Source organism: Lagenorhynchus albirostris, chromosome 9, assembly GCF_949774975.1.
Source record: "Lagenorhynchus albirostris chromosome 9, mLagAlb1.1, whole genome shotgun sequence".
NCBI lineage: Eukaryota > Metazoa > Chordata > Mammalia > Artiodactyla > Delphinidae > Lagenorhynchus > Lagenorhynchus albirostris.
This window is the reverse complement of record NC_083103.1, coordinates 38,273,769-38,291,798: the sequence shown is the minus strand read 5'-3', so window position 1 is coordinate 38,291,798 and position 18,030 is coordinate 38,273,769. Positions and strand designations below refer to the sequence as shown.

Sequence of the window (18,030 nt, the reverse complement as noted above, 5' to 3'; positions counted from 1 at the left end):
GTCTGTGTGTGTGAATATATGAGCATGTAATCTTGAGATGACTGTGCATACATTAAAACATTCATGATAGGCATGTTCAAAAATAATAATCATCTTATAAGTCAAGGTGGTCAGCCAAACTTCCCTTTACAATAAATAAGAAGAAAAATAGTGGAATTATTTCTTGAATTTAACTAAGTTATAGGCACCATACCAAATAAGCACTTTAAACATATTTATCTCATTTATTTCTTATATTAGCCTTGTGAAGGAGGTCCTGCCGTCATGCTCAGTTTAACGGACAAGGGAATCGAGGCTCAGAAAGGTTTGGTAACTGATCTAAGGTCACACAGCCATTAAGTGGACTAGCCTAGTGCCAGAGCCTGTGCACGTAGGCTCCACCCTACAATGGCTTCCTTGCGGAATTCCCAAGCTGGGAAGATCTTAAAGGTCCTTCAATCTAGCCTTTTCATTTAACAGATGAGGAACCTGAGGCCCAGAGAGAGGAGGTGACATGCCCAAGCTCACTGCAAGTTAGTGACAGACAGAGGGTGAGGGCCTAGGTCCCTGGCCCCCAAGTCCAGAGTCCACTACAGCATGATGATGCTCCTCAGGGAGCCTGGGGAGTGGGAGATACAAAAAAATGAGTCACAGTCCTGGGAGGCAGTGTGTATATTGGTTAGAGCTGGGCCTGCAGCCAGATACCCCTGGGCACAGATCCTCTGACTTAATAGCTATGTGACCTTGGGTAAGTCATTTAACCCATCTAGGCTTCAGTTTCTTCATCCATAAATGGGAATAATAATAGTACTACCTCAAAAGTCGTCATGAGCAATGTATGGAGAACATTTAGCACAGTGAGCCTGGCACACAGTGGGTGCTCTTTGGATATCAGCTGTTAAGATATTTGTTATCTCCAGATTTCAGACCTTGGACCATAAATACCAGGAGCCATCTGTGGATTCTATCCTGTAAATTCCCACCACCCCCATCCAAATCCACCAGTAAACCACAGTCAGCTGGTGACAACAAAAGACAGCAGTAACTAAGTCCCCCTTTAGGGGGTGCTTTAGCATAGGCAGTCCTTCCCCAATTACCCCCTAGAGTCATATGCTCTGCAATATATGATATATATGATCTTATATATGATATAAGGTCAGCCTAAATGCCTAGAGCTCCTCTCTAGAGGAATCACAGAGAGGGAAGGAGACTGTCACCCTGCCTTCATCCCTAGGAGGGCCAGGACATAAATGCCAGGGCATCTCTTGGGGACAAAAGCTGGGGTCTGTCCCAGCCTGGCTCTGGGCTGGGAACTAGGTTGAGACATTGAACTGAGGAGGGACAAATGCCACCTGAGTGAGAGCACTAGGATAGAGGGCAGGAGCATCCGCTTCTGGTCCCAGCCCTCAAGACTGGGATGATGTCCCTCAGCTGGGTCAGGTCTCCAGGTCACAAGGAATCCCCTAGCTGGGGGACATTCCCCTGCATCCACACCTATACTCTCCCAACAGACTCTATCCCAGGCACCAGAACCTCTTTAGACCTTCGTGAGGGTTCCTCCTGAGGCCAAGACTTTAAAATATGTCTCAGATTGGTCTTGCCGCTAACACGTAACAGATATGGTTTGATTTGATCTTTATAAGAACATTATGCGTTAGGCAGGGACTTACTATTCCTGTTCAGATGGGGAAACTGAGGCTTAGAGAGCCTGAGTGTCTTGTCCAAGGTCACACAGGGAGTTAGTTGAGGACCCAGGACTAAGCCCAGGGGTTATTCCCACAGTCCCATCCTACAGTGCTGAGCCCTCAGCCTGTTGCCAGACACAGCAGCATTCGGTAAAAGCTTAGTGCATGTGCGAGAGAACAGGAGAAAGGAAAGAAAGTAGTAAAACACAGGGGCTGCTGGTGAGTTTTTAAACTCTGAATTCCCATTACCTCTGCTTCTTCCCTCCCTTTCCTCTCCCTCATCCCCACATCCTACCTATTACCAAATTCTATTTTACCTCCTAATTATCTTGAATCCATTGACTTCTGTCCATCTGGGTGGCCACCTGGGTCAGGTCACCATCATGTCTCCCCTGGACCGCCTTAAGAGCTTTCTCATGGTTTCCCCACTTCCCCTCTTGCCCTCCTCCAACCTAGCCTCCAAAGAGCAATACATTAAATCAAATATGATGTCAACACACCCATGTTCATAGCAGCATTATTTGTAATAGCCAAAAGGTGGAAGCAACCCAACTGCCCATTGATGGATGAATGGAGAAACAAAATATGGTGTGTGTGTGTGTGTCTGTGTGTGTGTGTGCGTGTGTGTATACACACACACACACAATGGAACATCATTCAGCCTGAAAAAGGAAGAACATTCTGACACGTGCTACAACATGGGTGAAACGTGAGAATATAATAAGTTAAATGAACCAGTCACAAATGGACAAAATAGTGTATGATTCCACTTATACTACGAGGTGCCTAATGTAGACAGATTCATAGAGACAGAAAGTATTATCGAATGATGGTTTCAAGGGGTTGAGGGGAGTTACTGTTTAATGGGTGCAGTTATTGTTTAATGGGAAAATGAAAGAGTTTTGGAGATGGACGGTAGTGATAGTTACCCAACAATGTGAATGTATTGAGTGCCACTGAACTGTACACTTAAAAGTGGTTAAAACGGTAAGTTTTATGTTATGCATATGTAAACACATACACACACACATCCCAATCCTCAATGACTTCCCATCGCCCTTGGGATAAAGAATAACGCCTGTAGTGTGGCCTTCAAGGTCTTGCCCCACCTGTCACTCCAACCTTCAAAGTTCGGCTCCCTTCTGCTCTCTGCACTTCAGCTGCTATTTTTTGCCCAGATTTCCTAATGTGCTTTGCATCTTCTGCCTCTGGGCCTTTGCACATGCTGCTCCTTCTGCCTGAAGCATTCCCCTGTCCCTTCTCACAGTTAGTTCCTACCTATCCTTCAGTTCTCAGCTCAAACATGACATTCTCACAGAACACCTTCTGATCTCACCTGGGTCCAGGAACAAGGTTACTTCGCGGGACAATGTAGGGTGCATCATGGGTCACCTTTCTGCAGGACTCCAGACCCGTGACCGGACAGTAGCTTCCTCAAAGGGCCAGCTATTCCCCTAATACCTGCTGTCCTGCAGCTCATGGGGTGCATCCTCTTCCCTTTTCCCTGTTCTAGAATTTCTGGCTTTGTGGAGAGCAAAGCTCTACCAAAGGGGGGAGTTAGTCTTTGTTCCTTGGAGAAGGACTGGTCAATCCATGGGTGGTCATTTGTGCTTTGCGGAGAGAACATTATGCTCTTTCTGGAGAATGAGAAAATGAACTCGCCAGATGCCCAGACAGGGTGTTTCCAGGGGCACCGGTCAGCCAGGCCTCGTGGTTAATGAGAGGTCTCTGTGCATGAGGAGCTGCTTCAGACGCTGGCGCGGGAGGCTCTCCGAAGCTTGTGTTTAACACCTCTCCATCTGTTGCCCCCTAGTCCCCCAACCACACTCACTTGGGGGACCCTGGGGTGGGGGCATCATCTGGACGATCCTGATGGAGCCAGCTCCCGCCTTACACAGGAAGGTAGACCTGTGATCAGCTTGGGAAACTTTCTCTACCCACTCATGACACCGTGCTGTCTCTGGCTTAGCACAGAGAGTTCCAGACTCCAGATGTCAATTAGATGCTATGATTCCTAAAAATCATAGTCTGACTTAATGACACACGGTCTGACCACAGCCTAACAGTCAGATGTACAGCCTCGGCCTTAGACATGCAGACTGAGCCTCACACAGAGGCAGATCTGTGGATTTATAACTCTGGCCTAAGCACAGTCTGAGGACCCTTAGACACACGGTCTCAGCCTTTTTAAGAGCCTCCTTGGGTGCCAGACTCCTGGGATCTAAACCTGAATCTGAGGACTTCCCTGGTGGTCCCGTGGTTAAGAATCCACCTTCCAATGCAGGGGATGCAGGTTCGATCCCTGGTCAGGGAACTAAGATCCCACATGCCGTGGGGCAACTAAGCCCGTGCGCCACAACTGGAGGGCCCGCGCACCACAACTACTGAGCCCGTCCGCCACAACTAGAAAAAAGCCCGCGTGCCGCAATGAAGAGCCCACACGCCGCAATGAAAGATCCCTCATGCCACAACTAAGACCCAGTGCAGCCAAATAAATAAATAAATGTTAAAAAAACCCAAAAACTTGGCTCTGGCCCTTGACTAGCTGGTGAGACTAGTGCAAACCATTTAACTTCTGAGCCTCGGTCTCCTGATCTATAAAAGGGAAATAATAATGGTACCTACCTCACAGAGTTGTAAGGATTAAATGAGTTAATATGCAAAATGCTTAGGATCGTGCCTGACGCGTAGCAGGTGCTAAATGAGTGTTCACTGTTATTATTTGTAACCTCTCTGAGTTTCAGTGTTCACATCTGTAAAATGGGGATAGCAAGAGTACAAGAGGGAGAGTGTGGGGGTTAAGTGAGATAATGCACGGAGGAAGCTTAGCACTGAGCCTGGCACACAGCACAAACTCAGTAAATGTCAACATCCATCACTGTTGTTTCTGACTGGGACGCCGGCCACATGGTGTCAGAAGGTCTAAGCGGGCACTCCTAAATGTTGGCAAACCACAGGCTCTGGTCCTGGGGCCCTTCTCTTTCCTCCAGGTTACCTCATTTGGGCTCAAGATGCCACCTAGGAAGCCGTGACTATCAGACCTCCTCTGGAACACCCAACTTGTTTATCTAACTGACCACCTGACACTTGAGCTGGCTGTTTCAAACTCAACTGTGGCCTAAACACCCCAACTCCTGCTCCTTTGCCATGTCAGTTACTAATACCGCTGTTCACCCATGTACTCTGGCCCAAAACCTAGGAGTCTTCCTTGTTCCTCTCCTGGCCCCTGACCTCATCTCCTACCATTCTTCCTTGGGCTCATTTGCCTTCGACCATACTAGCCTCTTTGCCAAGTCTGTTCCTATCAGAAGGCCTTTGCACTTGCTGCGCCATTTGCATGGAAACATCTACCCCCAAATATCTGCATGCTCACTCTTATCAGAGACCTCCTCTGAGCATCCTATACAGACAGCAACACGGCCTTCACTCTCTACCCCTTACCCAGCTCTACGTTCTTCATAGCATCATCACTACTTATCTGTTTGTTTGTCTGTTTACTGTCTTTGCTTGTGCGTCTCCTCCACCAGACTGGAAGCTCCACGATGGCAAGAATTTCTCTTCTCTACTTCTGAACCTCTAGCACTTAGAACAGTGCCTGGCACATAGTAAGTCCTCAGCAAACATTATCTGAAGGAACAAATGGAAGTACCTATCCCTCCCCGTTTCCCACTCCTCCCCTTTCCCTACCAATCAGCAGCTTGGGGAAGTTGGAGGTCTCAATGTTGTGATAGTAGATCACAGAGGTGACAGCAGCCATGAACGCCATCCCGGCCGGCATGTACAGGTGGAGATGGCGGGACTCGGTCACCCTGAGATAAGGGCAAGAGAGACGGAGAGAGAGAGAGGGAGAGAGAGAGAGAGAGAGAGAAAATGTAGATGAGCTGCGTCGTACCCTAACAGAGTAGCCCAGGCCTCGTGCTTAGGGCCAGCACACAGTGGGGACTCCAGAACACGCATAACCATATAGTTCCATAGCATATGCTGGCAGCTCTGCCCAGCCCAGACCCCAAACACACCTGTTAACTAAGGGGCCCAGGCGTTCACACAGAGATGCTATGAGAGCTCGGTGCTCAGGCTTTGAAATTCATGGCCTTCTCTCTCTGGGTTCACGCTTACAGAATCTGGCATAGGGGAGCTGGCCTTGGCAGTCGCAGCTGCAAAGCTTCTGGCTTAGAACCAGCTTATCCCCCTACAGAGGCCTCAGTAGGTAGGCTCTGGTCTGGTGATAAGCCCCATAGGGAGCCAGAGCTCCCTCCCAGAACTCAGCTTCTCCACGACTGGTGAGGAGGCTCGACTTGCCTGGTCCTGGTCAAGCCCTTCCAAGGCTCCTTTCTATAGAAAGCAAAACTCAAAGGCACAGGTGATGTGGCCTCAAGTCTTTTTTCCAGCACTGCCCAGCCTGCTCTTTCTAGTGAAGCTATGGTTAGGAACCCCTCCATTCCCAGGAGGCCTCCTCCAGTCTTCTGCTTCAGTGCTGCCCTTGCTTGCACTGCTCCTTCTATCCAGTGTGTAAAGAGTCCCTGCCCTCGAGAAGCTGACAGTAGGGAAGGAAGCAACCATGCTCAGAGCTAACTGTCTGACTAGGCAGTCTAGGGAAGTGGTATTGCAGATGGACAGAAGGCTGAGAGCACACAGGGGAGGGTGGACAAGCAGGGAATGCTTCACAGAGGAGGTGGCACAAGGCTGAACTTTGAAGGATGAGCAGGAGTTCAACGGAGAAGGTGGGGGGCATGAGGAGAGCCATGTTGGGACCCCAAGTGGTCTGGTGGGACTAGGATATAGCATAGAGGCAATGTGTTTCCCTTTTTCCTCGCTAGAAGAACCACAAGTTTGCTCCAGCAGCAACGCGCCCAGCCCCAGGGAATGGATGGCGATTGGTTCAAGCAGCCATGCAATTGCACACTTCTTTGTCAGTGATTGGTTTAAGAGTGGCCATACAACCCAATTCTGGTCAATGAGATGTCAGGAATGTCTGTAGAAGATGATCTCCTGCATAAAGAAGAGGCTTGTGGGCAGCATGCCCCCTTTTTCCTTGCTTAGTTGATGCCTGGAGTTGGGCAGCCATCTTGTAACCATAAGAGAAGATATGGTGGACACACAGAGTATGGCATAGAAAGATGTGGAGAAGCTGGGTTCCTGATGCCATTACTAAGCCACCACACCAACTAAAAAAGGTGGCCTCCAGATTTCTTGTTAAATGAGACTGTACACGTTGACGTTCTTCAAGCTTGATTAGTGGATAGTCTCAGTGCGAGGTCTTCGCACTGTTACAGGAGGTACAAGGCAGTCACTCGTGGGGGCGCTGGAAACAACCAACACCCTGTCCAGGAGGTCTTCAAAATGCTTGCCTCTGTCCTCCTTGAAATAATTTTGAAAAACTCTGTACTCCTGCATACATTTTTAAGAGACATCCAAAATGTTATTTCATAAGTTTAAGTACATTCATTTTTTTTTGCAATAGAAGGTAGAAATGATAAACATTTTATAAGATGAAATAAGACAGTGAATAACCATAATTGAAATAAGTATTTTATGACACGACTTAAATAGATTTTGGCTGCTTTACTGAATAATATACACTGACTTAGATAAGAAATTAGGTAAAAGTTTTATATATGGCTTTTTCCAGTGTATGGTGGTCTGGGAAAACATTCTATATTTAAAAAAAAATTCTAAATAACCTATACTGCTTTGGTTGTTCTGAATTCAGAGCATCACAGAGAAATAATACTTAAAGGAAGACAAGAAGCCCTATAAGTTAGATGCTTTACTTAATCACTAAATGAGGCTTACCTTAAACTAAACTCAAGTTCGAAGGCCACTGCTTTAACGGCTCCCCTCTCTCATCTGCCCCGTACACTTCCGGCAAGTCGGCCAACCCAGGACAGGGACTGTGGCTTCTCCTCATGTCCGTTCCCCTTCCCATCCTCCTTCATGCTCCCCTGCCCAGGGGTGCAGGCCACAGATGGAAACCAGCAAATATCAGATAAGTGCCTACGGAGGAGCTGACCTGCTCTCTGGGGAGGAGACGGCGATCTGCACTGAGCTGGAGAGGTTTGGGATACAGGTGCTGCCCCACACAGGAGGGCCTGCTGGACAGCCAGCAGGACAGAGTCCCCAACCATATTCTATCCAGTCTCCCACATTCTGGGAATATACTAGCTGCCCAGGGCTCTGCCACTCTGCACTCTGCACCCTGGCTATGCTCTAATTTCATCCTCCACTGCCCTACGAAGCAGGCAAGGCAGGGCTTATGACGCTCATTTCACAGGTGGAGAAAGTGAGACCCAGAAGGGCTGGGTGACTTGTCCCAAGTCCCACAGCTGGTGCGTGGCATGGCAGAAATACTAGCAAAGACCCAGGCCTACCTTCTCTGCAGGAAGGGTATTTTCCCCTCTGTTGTTTCGTTCATTACAGCCGAGTGAGTATATTCTGGCCGGAGGGCTCACAAGGCATCCCTCCCATCTCTAGCATCTGTGCTGCTTTGGAAGCGGTGTTGGGATGGAAGGCGGGAGGCGGACTTGTCGCCTGCTAGTTATGTGGCAGTATGCATTCTGGTCCTGCTCATCTGAGGGCTTTGATAGCCAGGAGGAGGCCCAAGGCAAGCAGTTATCACAGAGATTACTGCTGAAGCCAGGATGCAGGGACATTGGGAGTGGGAGGGTGAGGCAGTGTGTGTGTTGGTGGGGGTGAGGATCCCATCCCCCTGCCATCCAGCTGCAGGAGCCAGGGCTGGCAGGAGTGGAATCTGGGCATAGTCTGATTCCAGCTCAGAGGGATTGGACCTCAAATATTTAAGCCAAATGTCCAGCACCCTCCACCACCCCTTCACCCAGGCAGTCACTGAGCCTTGCCGATCCCTCCATTCTTCCTTAGTGAGATGGCTGCTTCATGTCCTCCTCATCTGCACCCCCAACTGCTGACACACCACTTTTGGCTGCAGTTATCTCTCGCCTAGACTACTGCAATCAATCCTAAGCGCTGCTTCTACCTCCAGCCTCTCCCTGCTTCCACCCTGCCCTCAAGTTCTCACCTAAAAGTGCTGTGCTGATTACATCTCTTCCAAACTGCCTAGAAAATTCAACCCAAACACTCAGCCTGGCATGTGAAGCCTTCCTGCAGATGCCCCCAGTTTCCAAATCTCAGCCTCCATCACTCCCACGTGTTTCATGCTTCAGCCCCGCTGCGCTGCTGCACTGCTCCCACCCTGCCTGCTTCCCCTCCCACCACTCCCCACTTGCCCACGGTACCTTTCTCACGACTCCCCGCTGGCCCTCCCTCTCTGGAACTCCTCTGCCTGTCAGAACCCTAGTCATCCTTCCAGATCCTGCTCAGAAGTCCCCTCAGCCATGACGCTTGCCCAACTCTGCCTTCCTTTATCCTCCCATAGTACTTACTTGTGATGTTATTTCATTTATTCTCTTAAGGAGTCCCTAACGGTCTACGGAACTTTCTCAGGTACCTTGCACTGTGCATACAAAGATGAATAACATGCAGATTCCAACTCTGAGGCCTTTCTGACTTAGGCGGGAGACAGTTTGCAAATAGATATAGATGTTAACATACAGTATGACCTATGCTGTGGCAGAGGTGTGAAGAGTATGCTGTGAGGTCCAGAGGCAAGGTGGACATGGGGAGAAAGCCCATAGGAATGAGGCTAGAGAGAGGGAGGGCCGACTGTGAGGAACCTGGATGCCAGGCTGAGGACTTAGGACCTTGTAAACAACTGGGAATCAAGGAAAGATCTGAAGCAAGAGTGATTTTTTTCCCTCCAAGAAGGTAATCCCAGCAGCTTGTGGGAGAGGCTGGGCATATCCACTCTAATAGGCTCTAGGATCATTTCACCAGGTCTTGGTGTGCAGATCTGGGTCCCCTCCACCCTGCTGCACTGAGAGCAGGGCCTGGTTCTCACTGTCCGGTGCCTGGCACAGAGAGCCTGGCACACAGATGTTGGGTAAACAGTTGCTGGATTTATCAGCAAATGAAACGATATTGGCTCATGGAATGCAGCTGAGCTGGGGTCTCCCTGGGCCTTTTAGGAAGCACCCTTGAGTAGATCCACTCTCCTGGGTCCTCTGAGAGTCACTCACCCATCAGACAGGATGCCCTCCGCGATCTCACACACCAGGACGAAGAGCAGCATGAAGGTCAGGATCCAGCGCAGGTTGTGCCCAGGGAAGTGGAGCCATGTGCTGTGGTGGATGTGCACCTTGGAGCTCTGACTGCCCCATCCTGCAAGGAGAGACAGGAAGAGGTGGGAAGCCTGGCTCTCCTGGAGGAGGTTTCGTGAACCCCAGGAGGGTGCTTAGGCATTGGGTCCATGGTGGGGATGAGGTGTGTACCCATGACAATGTCCCAGTCTGGTACACATGAACTAAATGTCCTTGCATGAAACCCCGGATCCACAGAGGCCCACATGTGCAGGTACCAGTTTTATATGCCAACTTCTTGTGTGACAAATAACCGCGTAAATAAACGTGTGGTGGAGAGCAACAGTGTAAATGCTGGTACAGTTTTTGATACACATGTGAACATAAGCTTCCTTCCTATTTCTAGTTGTCTTTGTCAACAACTAGCAACTTTTTGCTTCTGCAGCATCTTCCTCTTTTTAATTTTGTAGCAATTTTTCCTTTCTTCTCAAAAGCTGTATATGAATCTTAAGATTTGCTTTTTTCTTAATTAGAGCAAATTAACACGTTTTGGGGGAGGCAGGGAACACCCTATGAGCTGACAGAGCTAGCTAGCTTGAGAAATTCGAGGTCTTGGAGAGAGATAAAGGGGACCCTAGGAAAGAGGCACACACAACTGTCTGGGCGGTGACGCTCAACTCTGCGGAGGGCTTTCAAACAGGGGCGCTGGTGGCCTCCGTCCGGGTCGCTGCTAAGTCGGATCGGCTCTGCCCCGAGCCCGAGAAATTGCGCTCCGGAGACGCGCGTGCCGCGGTGGGGTTAGCTGGGGAAGCGGAGCCTCTTCTCGATCAGGGCGAGTGGAATCCTAGGATTGCCGGAGGCTACTGACCACTGTCAGGTTCAGCCCCTGGGAAGCACAGGGTTCGCAGGGCCTCCACCCAGCCTCTGAGGCGCAGGCTGCACTCCTCCCTGGGCCCAGCTGCGGCTGACGAGAAGGGTGCCTTGGGGGAGGGGTGGCCCGGCTCCCTACACAGCGCCTCTGAGGTTACAGCCCGACCCCCTCCCGACCTATCCAGCGCGTACAGAGACCCTGCTTTCCCCTTTCTCCACCCCAGCACTGGCCCTGCGGTGGCAAAACTTGGGGGTTCCCTGGGTCAGGAGCTTCCGTTGTGGTGCGTGCGGTTTCAGGGACACCCCGGGAGTGAGGGCTGTGCGGGTGTGTGAGCGCCGGCACCGCCGGGCATAACACAGGGCAGGGGAACCCAAGGGGGAGGCGAGCGGCGGTCGCCTGGCTGCAAGGGGACGCGGAGCGCTGCGGCGCGCAGCGCCTCCTTCTCCTCCTTCCCGACCACCGTCCTCCCCTCCTCCGCTGCTCGCCCCGCGCGCTCACCGATGAAGAGAATGGGGAAGGTGATGAAGAGCAGGAAGACGTGCGGCACCACGTTGAGCGCGTCCACGAAGCAACCGTTGTTGAGGACGCCCTGGTCCACCCGGTAGGCGGCCGAGTGGTTCTCGCTGCCGCAGAAGGCCAGGGGCATGGCGGCGCGGGCTCGGGCTCGGGCTCCAACTGCGGCTGGCTGCACGCGCCTCCCGCGCTCTGTCCCCTGTAGCTCCGCCGCCCGGCCCGGCCGTCAGGCCCCAGCCCCCACCCGGCAGGCCCCGCCCCGTTGGCGCTCCGGCTCTCCCACCCCGCCCAGCTCCTCTACCTGCGGGGCCTGAGGGGTGGCGGGGAGCCCGACCCGCCGGGCCGCGCTGGGGCCGAGTTCCAGCTGTGGCGGCCCGCACGATGCGCTGGGGGCCGCCTTGTGAGTGCCCCGCTGCGCGCGTGCGCTGGGGAAGCTGGGACGACAGGCTGGGTGGGTGGGCATGCTCGAGTCTGGATGGGAGCGTGAGGGGTGCAGAAGAGAGGAGGAGGGTCCTCGTGGCTCGGGAGTGGGCGCGGTCAGAGTCTCGAGTGTGACCTCCCTGCCCGGGGTCTGAGGTGTGAGCTCACCTGGGCCTGGCTCTCGTGGGTATAGTTAGAGCGGAGGGTCCTGGTGGGGCAGTGTGGGACAAGCCCCATCCCATATGAATAGGAAAAGCATTCAAAAACATTACCTAGGGGGGAGCTTCGAAGGTTTTCGAAAGTGGTTCCAGGCGGGGGACGTTCGTAGGTGCTTTACAGCGTATCCCTCGCTTTCACAAATGGAATCTTCCAATACTCCTGCTAAGTACAGGTTAATTGCTCTCATTTTTCTGGTGAGGAAACTAAGGCTCCGGGAGGTTACATGACTGACCCAAGGTCTCACTGCCAACAAGTAGGGAAGCATAACTTGAACTCAGCTCATCGAATTTCAGCCCGCACTCCCCAGCCCCCATCTACCTCAGGCATGCGTCTATTACATGATTGACACCTCCAGCGACTGGCAGGTGAATGGATAGACTAGATCATGGCCCAAGGTTGAAAAAGAGGTGCTTGTGGAATTGTATCCAGTGAAGGCAATGGAAGGCAGCCAAGAGGGGTGGAAAGAGATAATGTCACCCTAGGCTGTATCCTTAACCTGACACAGACAGGCTTAAGGAGTTCAAGAACCTGGTGAAATCGTAAAGACAATATTATACCTTCCTATACTTTTTGGAGAAATTCTCACAGGTCTGTGACCAAAAAAGTTTACATCCTATGAAGAAAGAAGACAAAAGGGGATTTGGGATTAGATTTTAGAAGAAATTTCTGAGTTAGGGATATGGAGCGTAAATGCATCTGTTCTCAGGAGGAGCTAGGGGGTCATCAAGGAAGCTCTCTTCAGCCCTTTTCCCTATGAGCTTCTCTGAGTCTGTTCTGAGGCTGCTTTGAGGCTCGAAGCCTTTACAAGTCGCTGTCAGGCAAGGACTCAGCTTTGCCTTAGGACTTGAGAGAGGCCAGGGCAGAACCAGGAACCAGAGCAGAGGGCAGGTGGGGCTGAGTGAAGAGCTTAGGGAGGGCAGGAGCTCAGGGTTCAAAGTCCTCAGACAGTCTTCGACTTTTTGGGTATCTCTCTGAGGGCAAAAGATGTTTCCTGCAGTATCAGCCAAAATAGTGAAAACTTGGTGGCCGTAAATACCCTGTACCGGTGGCAGGAGTTAATTAATCTGGGTGAATGCAGCCACCGAAAAAGTGATTGCTGAGTCTATGTAGTCAAGTGGGAAAAGCTTATGAGACAATGTCAGGTGAAAAAGGAAGAAACAAAATCGTGTGTTTCCTTTGATTACAGCCATATTAAATATGTATGTTTGAATGCAAGCCCGCGGGGGAAGCTCAGACTTGGAAATGGCTGTTACATTAGGGTGGTGTGTAGTATACATTAGCTACCATTGCTGTGTTTATAATTATTATTACCATTCTCTTTCTGTAAGAACGAAGCAACTGAGGTTCAAAGAGATGAGATGGGGAATTCCCTGATGGTCCGGTGGTTAGGGCTCTGCACTTTCACTGCTGCCGAGGGCACAGGTTTGATCCCTGGTTGGGGAACTAAGATCCCACGAGCCTCGAAGCACAGCAAAATAACAAAACAAAACAAACTAAACAAAGAGATGAGATGATGTGCCCTTGACCACCTAACAAAATTGCTTTTAGGTTTTTGTTTTCGGCTCCAAGGTTTTTTTTCAAACTTTCTGTTGCCATTTTGTTTTTGTAGTTATAATTTTAGTTTTTCACACTTTCAGCAGTGCCGTTTTTCCTTTCAGTGGTAGATATGTATATATTTTAAGTCCTCAGTCCTGGCTCCACCACTACTAGTTGTGTCATGTAGGACAAGTTACCATTCTGTGCTTCAATTTCCTCTTTTCTAAATGGGGAAGATAATAATACAGACCCCAGAGGATTAAAATGAGGTCATGGGTATAAATGTGCTATGTAAGCCTGGAAGATGGTCCCGGCTACCTCACCCTCTGGGTGCCCACCCATGGGACCCCATCAATCAATCATGGTTATCTAGTGGTCTTTCCCTTCCTTGGCACTCAGCACACAGTGCCTGGCACATCCCACACACTTGCCTCTTCGGGGCCATTTGAAATAAACAAAAAGCCTGGTCCAACCCAAGCTGGACCCAGGTGTAAAGGACAATTAAGGGGTCATCACCTGGGACTAAGAGGAGGCTGGAGGAGGGCACCACGTTTGCCATCTCTAGCACAAACCTACTGCGTGACTATGGGCACATTCCACCCTTTCCTACACCTAGCTTTCCAGTGAGGATGCCCATCACACTGCCCATCATGTGGGTGTTATCTCGAAAAGTGTGGAGTCAGGTGCATAAAGAGGCATGAAATGACTCCTGCTGTAACATGGATTGTGAACTTGGAAACACCCAAATGCTCATCAATAGAGGGCTGGTTAAAATAAAACTAACACACGAACAAACAACATGATAATTCCATGATGTGGAGTACTGTGAGGCAAATACAGAGAGTAAAGTAGGGTTATGTACACAGACACTGAAAGATGTCCAAGGCATAGATGTAGAGCAGTCAGTGAAGCATGAAACCATTTTATTTCTGCAACAGAAACAGACGCAGAGCTACAACGTCTCTGTGGGGAGGGCTGGGTCTCAGTAACCCTTTCCCACACCCAGAGTTTCTTGCTGGCTTCTGCTGCAGGGGGATGGAAGATGGATTCGCATCGGGAGCAGGCTTGGAGCAAGGGTACTCCCCTTTGAAAACTCTCAGCCTTCCTCATAGCAGAATGGAAAACCTGGGAAGGATTTCATGGACCTGGATTGTTGCTCTCCCGGACCCACTAGGTGAGTGTGGCCGCAGGCAGGACCCGTCCCCTCCTTTGTGCATGGAAAGGAAAGCTTGGCACAAGGCTTCAAAAAAGTCCCTTCTAGTTCTGATGTTGTTCAGGCGTCAGTGCCCTGTCTCAGGTGTGTCAAAGACCATGACAGAGAGGATCATCAAGATGATAATAGAGAGGGGTGATATTTCAAGAAATTAACCCTTTCAATAGCCCCAATGAATAGTGAGATGGTTAAAAACAAACAAAACCAAAAATGGTATTATACATACTATGCAGGAAGTACAGAGAATAGAGTAGGGCGATCTGTACTGACTTGGAAAGATGTCTTCATCTTTCCTTCATCTTCACCTCCCCAGCTCTCCCTTCAGGCAGATGACTGTGAAGCAAATTCCAGGTGGAGAACAGACAACTGGTGTATCAAAAAGAGAGTTATTGAGATCAGGAGACTGTGCTCAGCCTCCCTACCTGCCTGAAGTGCGCACGCGCTCGCGCGCGCGCGCGCGTGCGCGCGTGCGCGCGTGCGTGTGTGTGTGTGTGTGTGTTGGGAGGGCAGGGGAGGTGGATAGCCAGCAAGGGAAAGGCTAGGTGTCAGTTGTGCCAGAAAATCCGTACAAGGGCTATTTTGAAGAAAGATTCCCTTGCCTGGGAGCAGGGCCACCAGACTGACAGAAGAGACGGGGGGATCCTCCACCACACTTGCCTGGAGGAATGATGCAGGAGCAAGATAAATCCTCCCTAGTCTCTTGGCATTACCTACCTGGGGAGGTGGGGAAGGAACTCCCAGAAAGTCCAGTGTTAACGTTTTCTGCCAGCCTGGAAGGGATGGAGGTTTGAAATAGAAATTAATTCAAGTTCTTGTTCTTGCCCACTTAAGCTTTGGTCCAAGATCACCCTCACTACAGTAACACAGGCCAGAGGACGACTCCACGCATGGCCTGGTTTCTCTTTGAGGCCAAGCCCGTCCCCTCATTTTATCCCCAAAACATCCAGCTCCCCAGGGCATTGATTAAAAATGGAGGGCTTCCCTGGTGGCACAGTGGTTGAGAGTCCGCCTGGCCGATGCAGGGGACACGGGTTCGTGCCCCGGTCCGGGAGGATCCCACATGCCGCGGAGCAGCTGGGCCCCATGAGCCATGACCTCTGAGCCTGCACTTCCGGAGCCTGCGCTTCCAGAGCCTCTGCTCCTCAACGGGAGAGGCCACAACAGTGAGAGGCCTGCGTACCGTAACGCAAAAAAAAAAAAAAAAAAAAAAAAAGGAGGCTTTACTGAACTCTTCATGGGGCGGCGGGAAAGACGTAATTTGCACAGCTCACAACAGAAACCCAGTAAACCCCTTATTTCTCTCCCAGCCCCAGCAGTCTCCTCTGCTGTGTGTTTTCTTGTATCTCCTGTTCCTTCTTCCACACAGCCTCTTCTTGTAAACATGCCCCTCAGTCCTCAGAGCAACTCAGCATTTGGCTCTGGTATGTACACCCACTCAGGGTTTCTCAAGCATGCCTTGTTTCCCTTCCCGAGCTGCTGACTGACCTCAAACCTGCTTTCTTCCTGGAGAGATTATTGGGAGAGAGAATAAGATTTTCTCTCTTTTGTTTTACCAACATTTGTTGAGTTCTTAGTGTATGCCTCACACTTTACCTGTTTTAAACCTCAGAGGAACGGCCTGGTAGTTACTAATATCAGAGAAAACTGAGGCTCAGAGGAGTTAAGCTCTTTTCCCAAGATCACACAGCTGGGGATCAGTAGAGAAAGGACTCAAACCCAGTCAGGCCCTGCTTCAAAGCCTGCACCGTTAGTCACTCCTTAAAGGGATGCTGAGGGTACTGAGGATTTTACCGCCTCTCAGTCTTCATCTCCTGAGGAGGGAGTGCAGGCCCCAAAGAACAGACTCTTGGGGAAACCTGCACATCTGTGCATTATGCCTCTTCTCTGTGTTAGAAGCCAAAGGAAATACCCAGTCATGGCGTCAGTCACTGGCATTAACTGGGGAGCCAGATAGGAAGACCTGAGTGTGAGGGGGTCCTGCTGAGTGGGGCCTCACCTGTGGGTGAAGTAGGCTCACAAATGACCTGGCAGTGATTTGCTTTGGAGACAACTTCCATTAGGGATGGAGGGGAATGATTGCATGTGAGCTGCACGGGGATCCCATGAGGTGCGCTGGCCTGCCCCTCTCCCCACCCAAGGCCACACTGCAGCAGGATTGCCATCTGGGCTCAATCTGGTGCCTCTTTCTGGCACAGCCTGGCCCCTGACAGGTGCCTCTGGCAGGTGCAGCACGGCCTCAGCTCTCTGGGCCTGGAGGGCCCTGCCAGAGCAGGAGCTGAGGCCAGGCAGGGGAGGAGGGGGGAGCGCAGCTGGACCACCTGTCTTCCCTTCAGCTTCTTCCCTCCCCCAACCCCAGAGGGACCTGAGCTCCTGTCGCCTGAGGAGAGGCTCCTGGACCCAACTCTGTGCTCGGGAAGTTCAGGTCCCAGCTCTACCCCGACCAGCCACGGGACCTTGGGCAAGTCAGCCTCTCTGATCCTGGATCAGATGTGTGGGAAAGCCTGGCAAACAATAGACCTCATATCAAGCTTTTCAATTCTCAAATCAGCTGAGGGCTTCTTATCCAAAGATAAGACACTGATCAGGACACTGATCCTCCCCCTGCTAGTTTTATTAAATGTAATTGACATAGAACATTGTATAAATTTAAGATGTATGACATAGTGATTAAATATATGTATATGATTATCCTTGTGTTTAGTTAACATCCATCTCCTTACATAGTTATAATATTTTTTCTTGTGATGAGAATTTTTAAGATCTACTCTCTTAGCCACTTTAAAATATACAGTTCAGTATTGTTCACATGTACAGTCGCCATGCTGTACATTACATCCCCAGAACTTATGTATCTTATAACTGGAGGTTTGTACCTTTTGACCACCTTCATCCATTTTCCCTATCCCGCATCCCCACCCTCCATCTCTGGTAACCACCAATCTGCTCTGTTTCTGTGAGTTCAGCTTTTTTAGATTCCACACATAAGTGAGGTCATACAGTATCTGTCTTTCTCTGATGTATTTAACTTAGCATAATGTCCACAAGATTCATCCATTTTGTTGTGGAGGGCAGGATTCCTTCTTTTTACGGCTAATATTCCATTATCCATTTTCTTTATCCATTCATGCATCGATGGACACTTAGGTTGTTTTCCATGTCTTGCCTATTATAAATAATGCTGCAACGCTTACTGATTTTTAATAATTGATTGAGTTCCTACCTAAAACTTAAGTGGGCAAGGACAGTGCCAAGCCCCTTATAGCATTATCTAGCTTGATCATCATCTCCCTTTAAAGCAGGTGATAGAATCATCATTACACAGGTGAGCATAAGGCAGAGAGGGAAAGTCACTGGCCCAAGGACCCCCAGCAAAGTAGGTAGCAGAGCTCAGGTTGGAACATCCTGCTGAGAAACAGGGGTGGGCTGGGGTAAGGGTGGAATAAA

The 18,030-nt window shown here is 50.2% G+C and overlaps 1 protein-coding gene across 9 annotated transcripts in view; it reads right to left on the bottom strand.

The window, feature by feature from the left end:
- ABCC8 (ATP binding cassette subfamily C member 8) overlaps positions 1–11,373 on the bottom strand; it is a 76,259-nt gene extending 64,886 nt beyond the window's left edge. For all 9 annotated transcript variants that reach the window (XM_060159577.1, XM_060159579.1, XM_060159581.1 and 6 more), the window contains exons 1-3: positions 11,184–11,373; positions 9,755–9,896; positions 5,352–5,473 (exon numbers count right to left, since the gene is read on the bottom strand). In XM_060159577.1, coding sequence (XP_060015560.1) covers positions 5,352–5,473; positions 9,755–9,896; positions 11,184–11,331 — 412 coding nt within the window. In that variant the 5' untranslated portion in view covers positions 11,332–11,373. The remainder of the gene's footprint in view (positions 1–5,351; positions 5,474–9,754; positions 9,897–11,183) is intronic.
- Between the last annotated feature and the right edge of the window lie 6,657 nt (positions 11,374–18,030).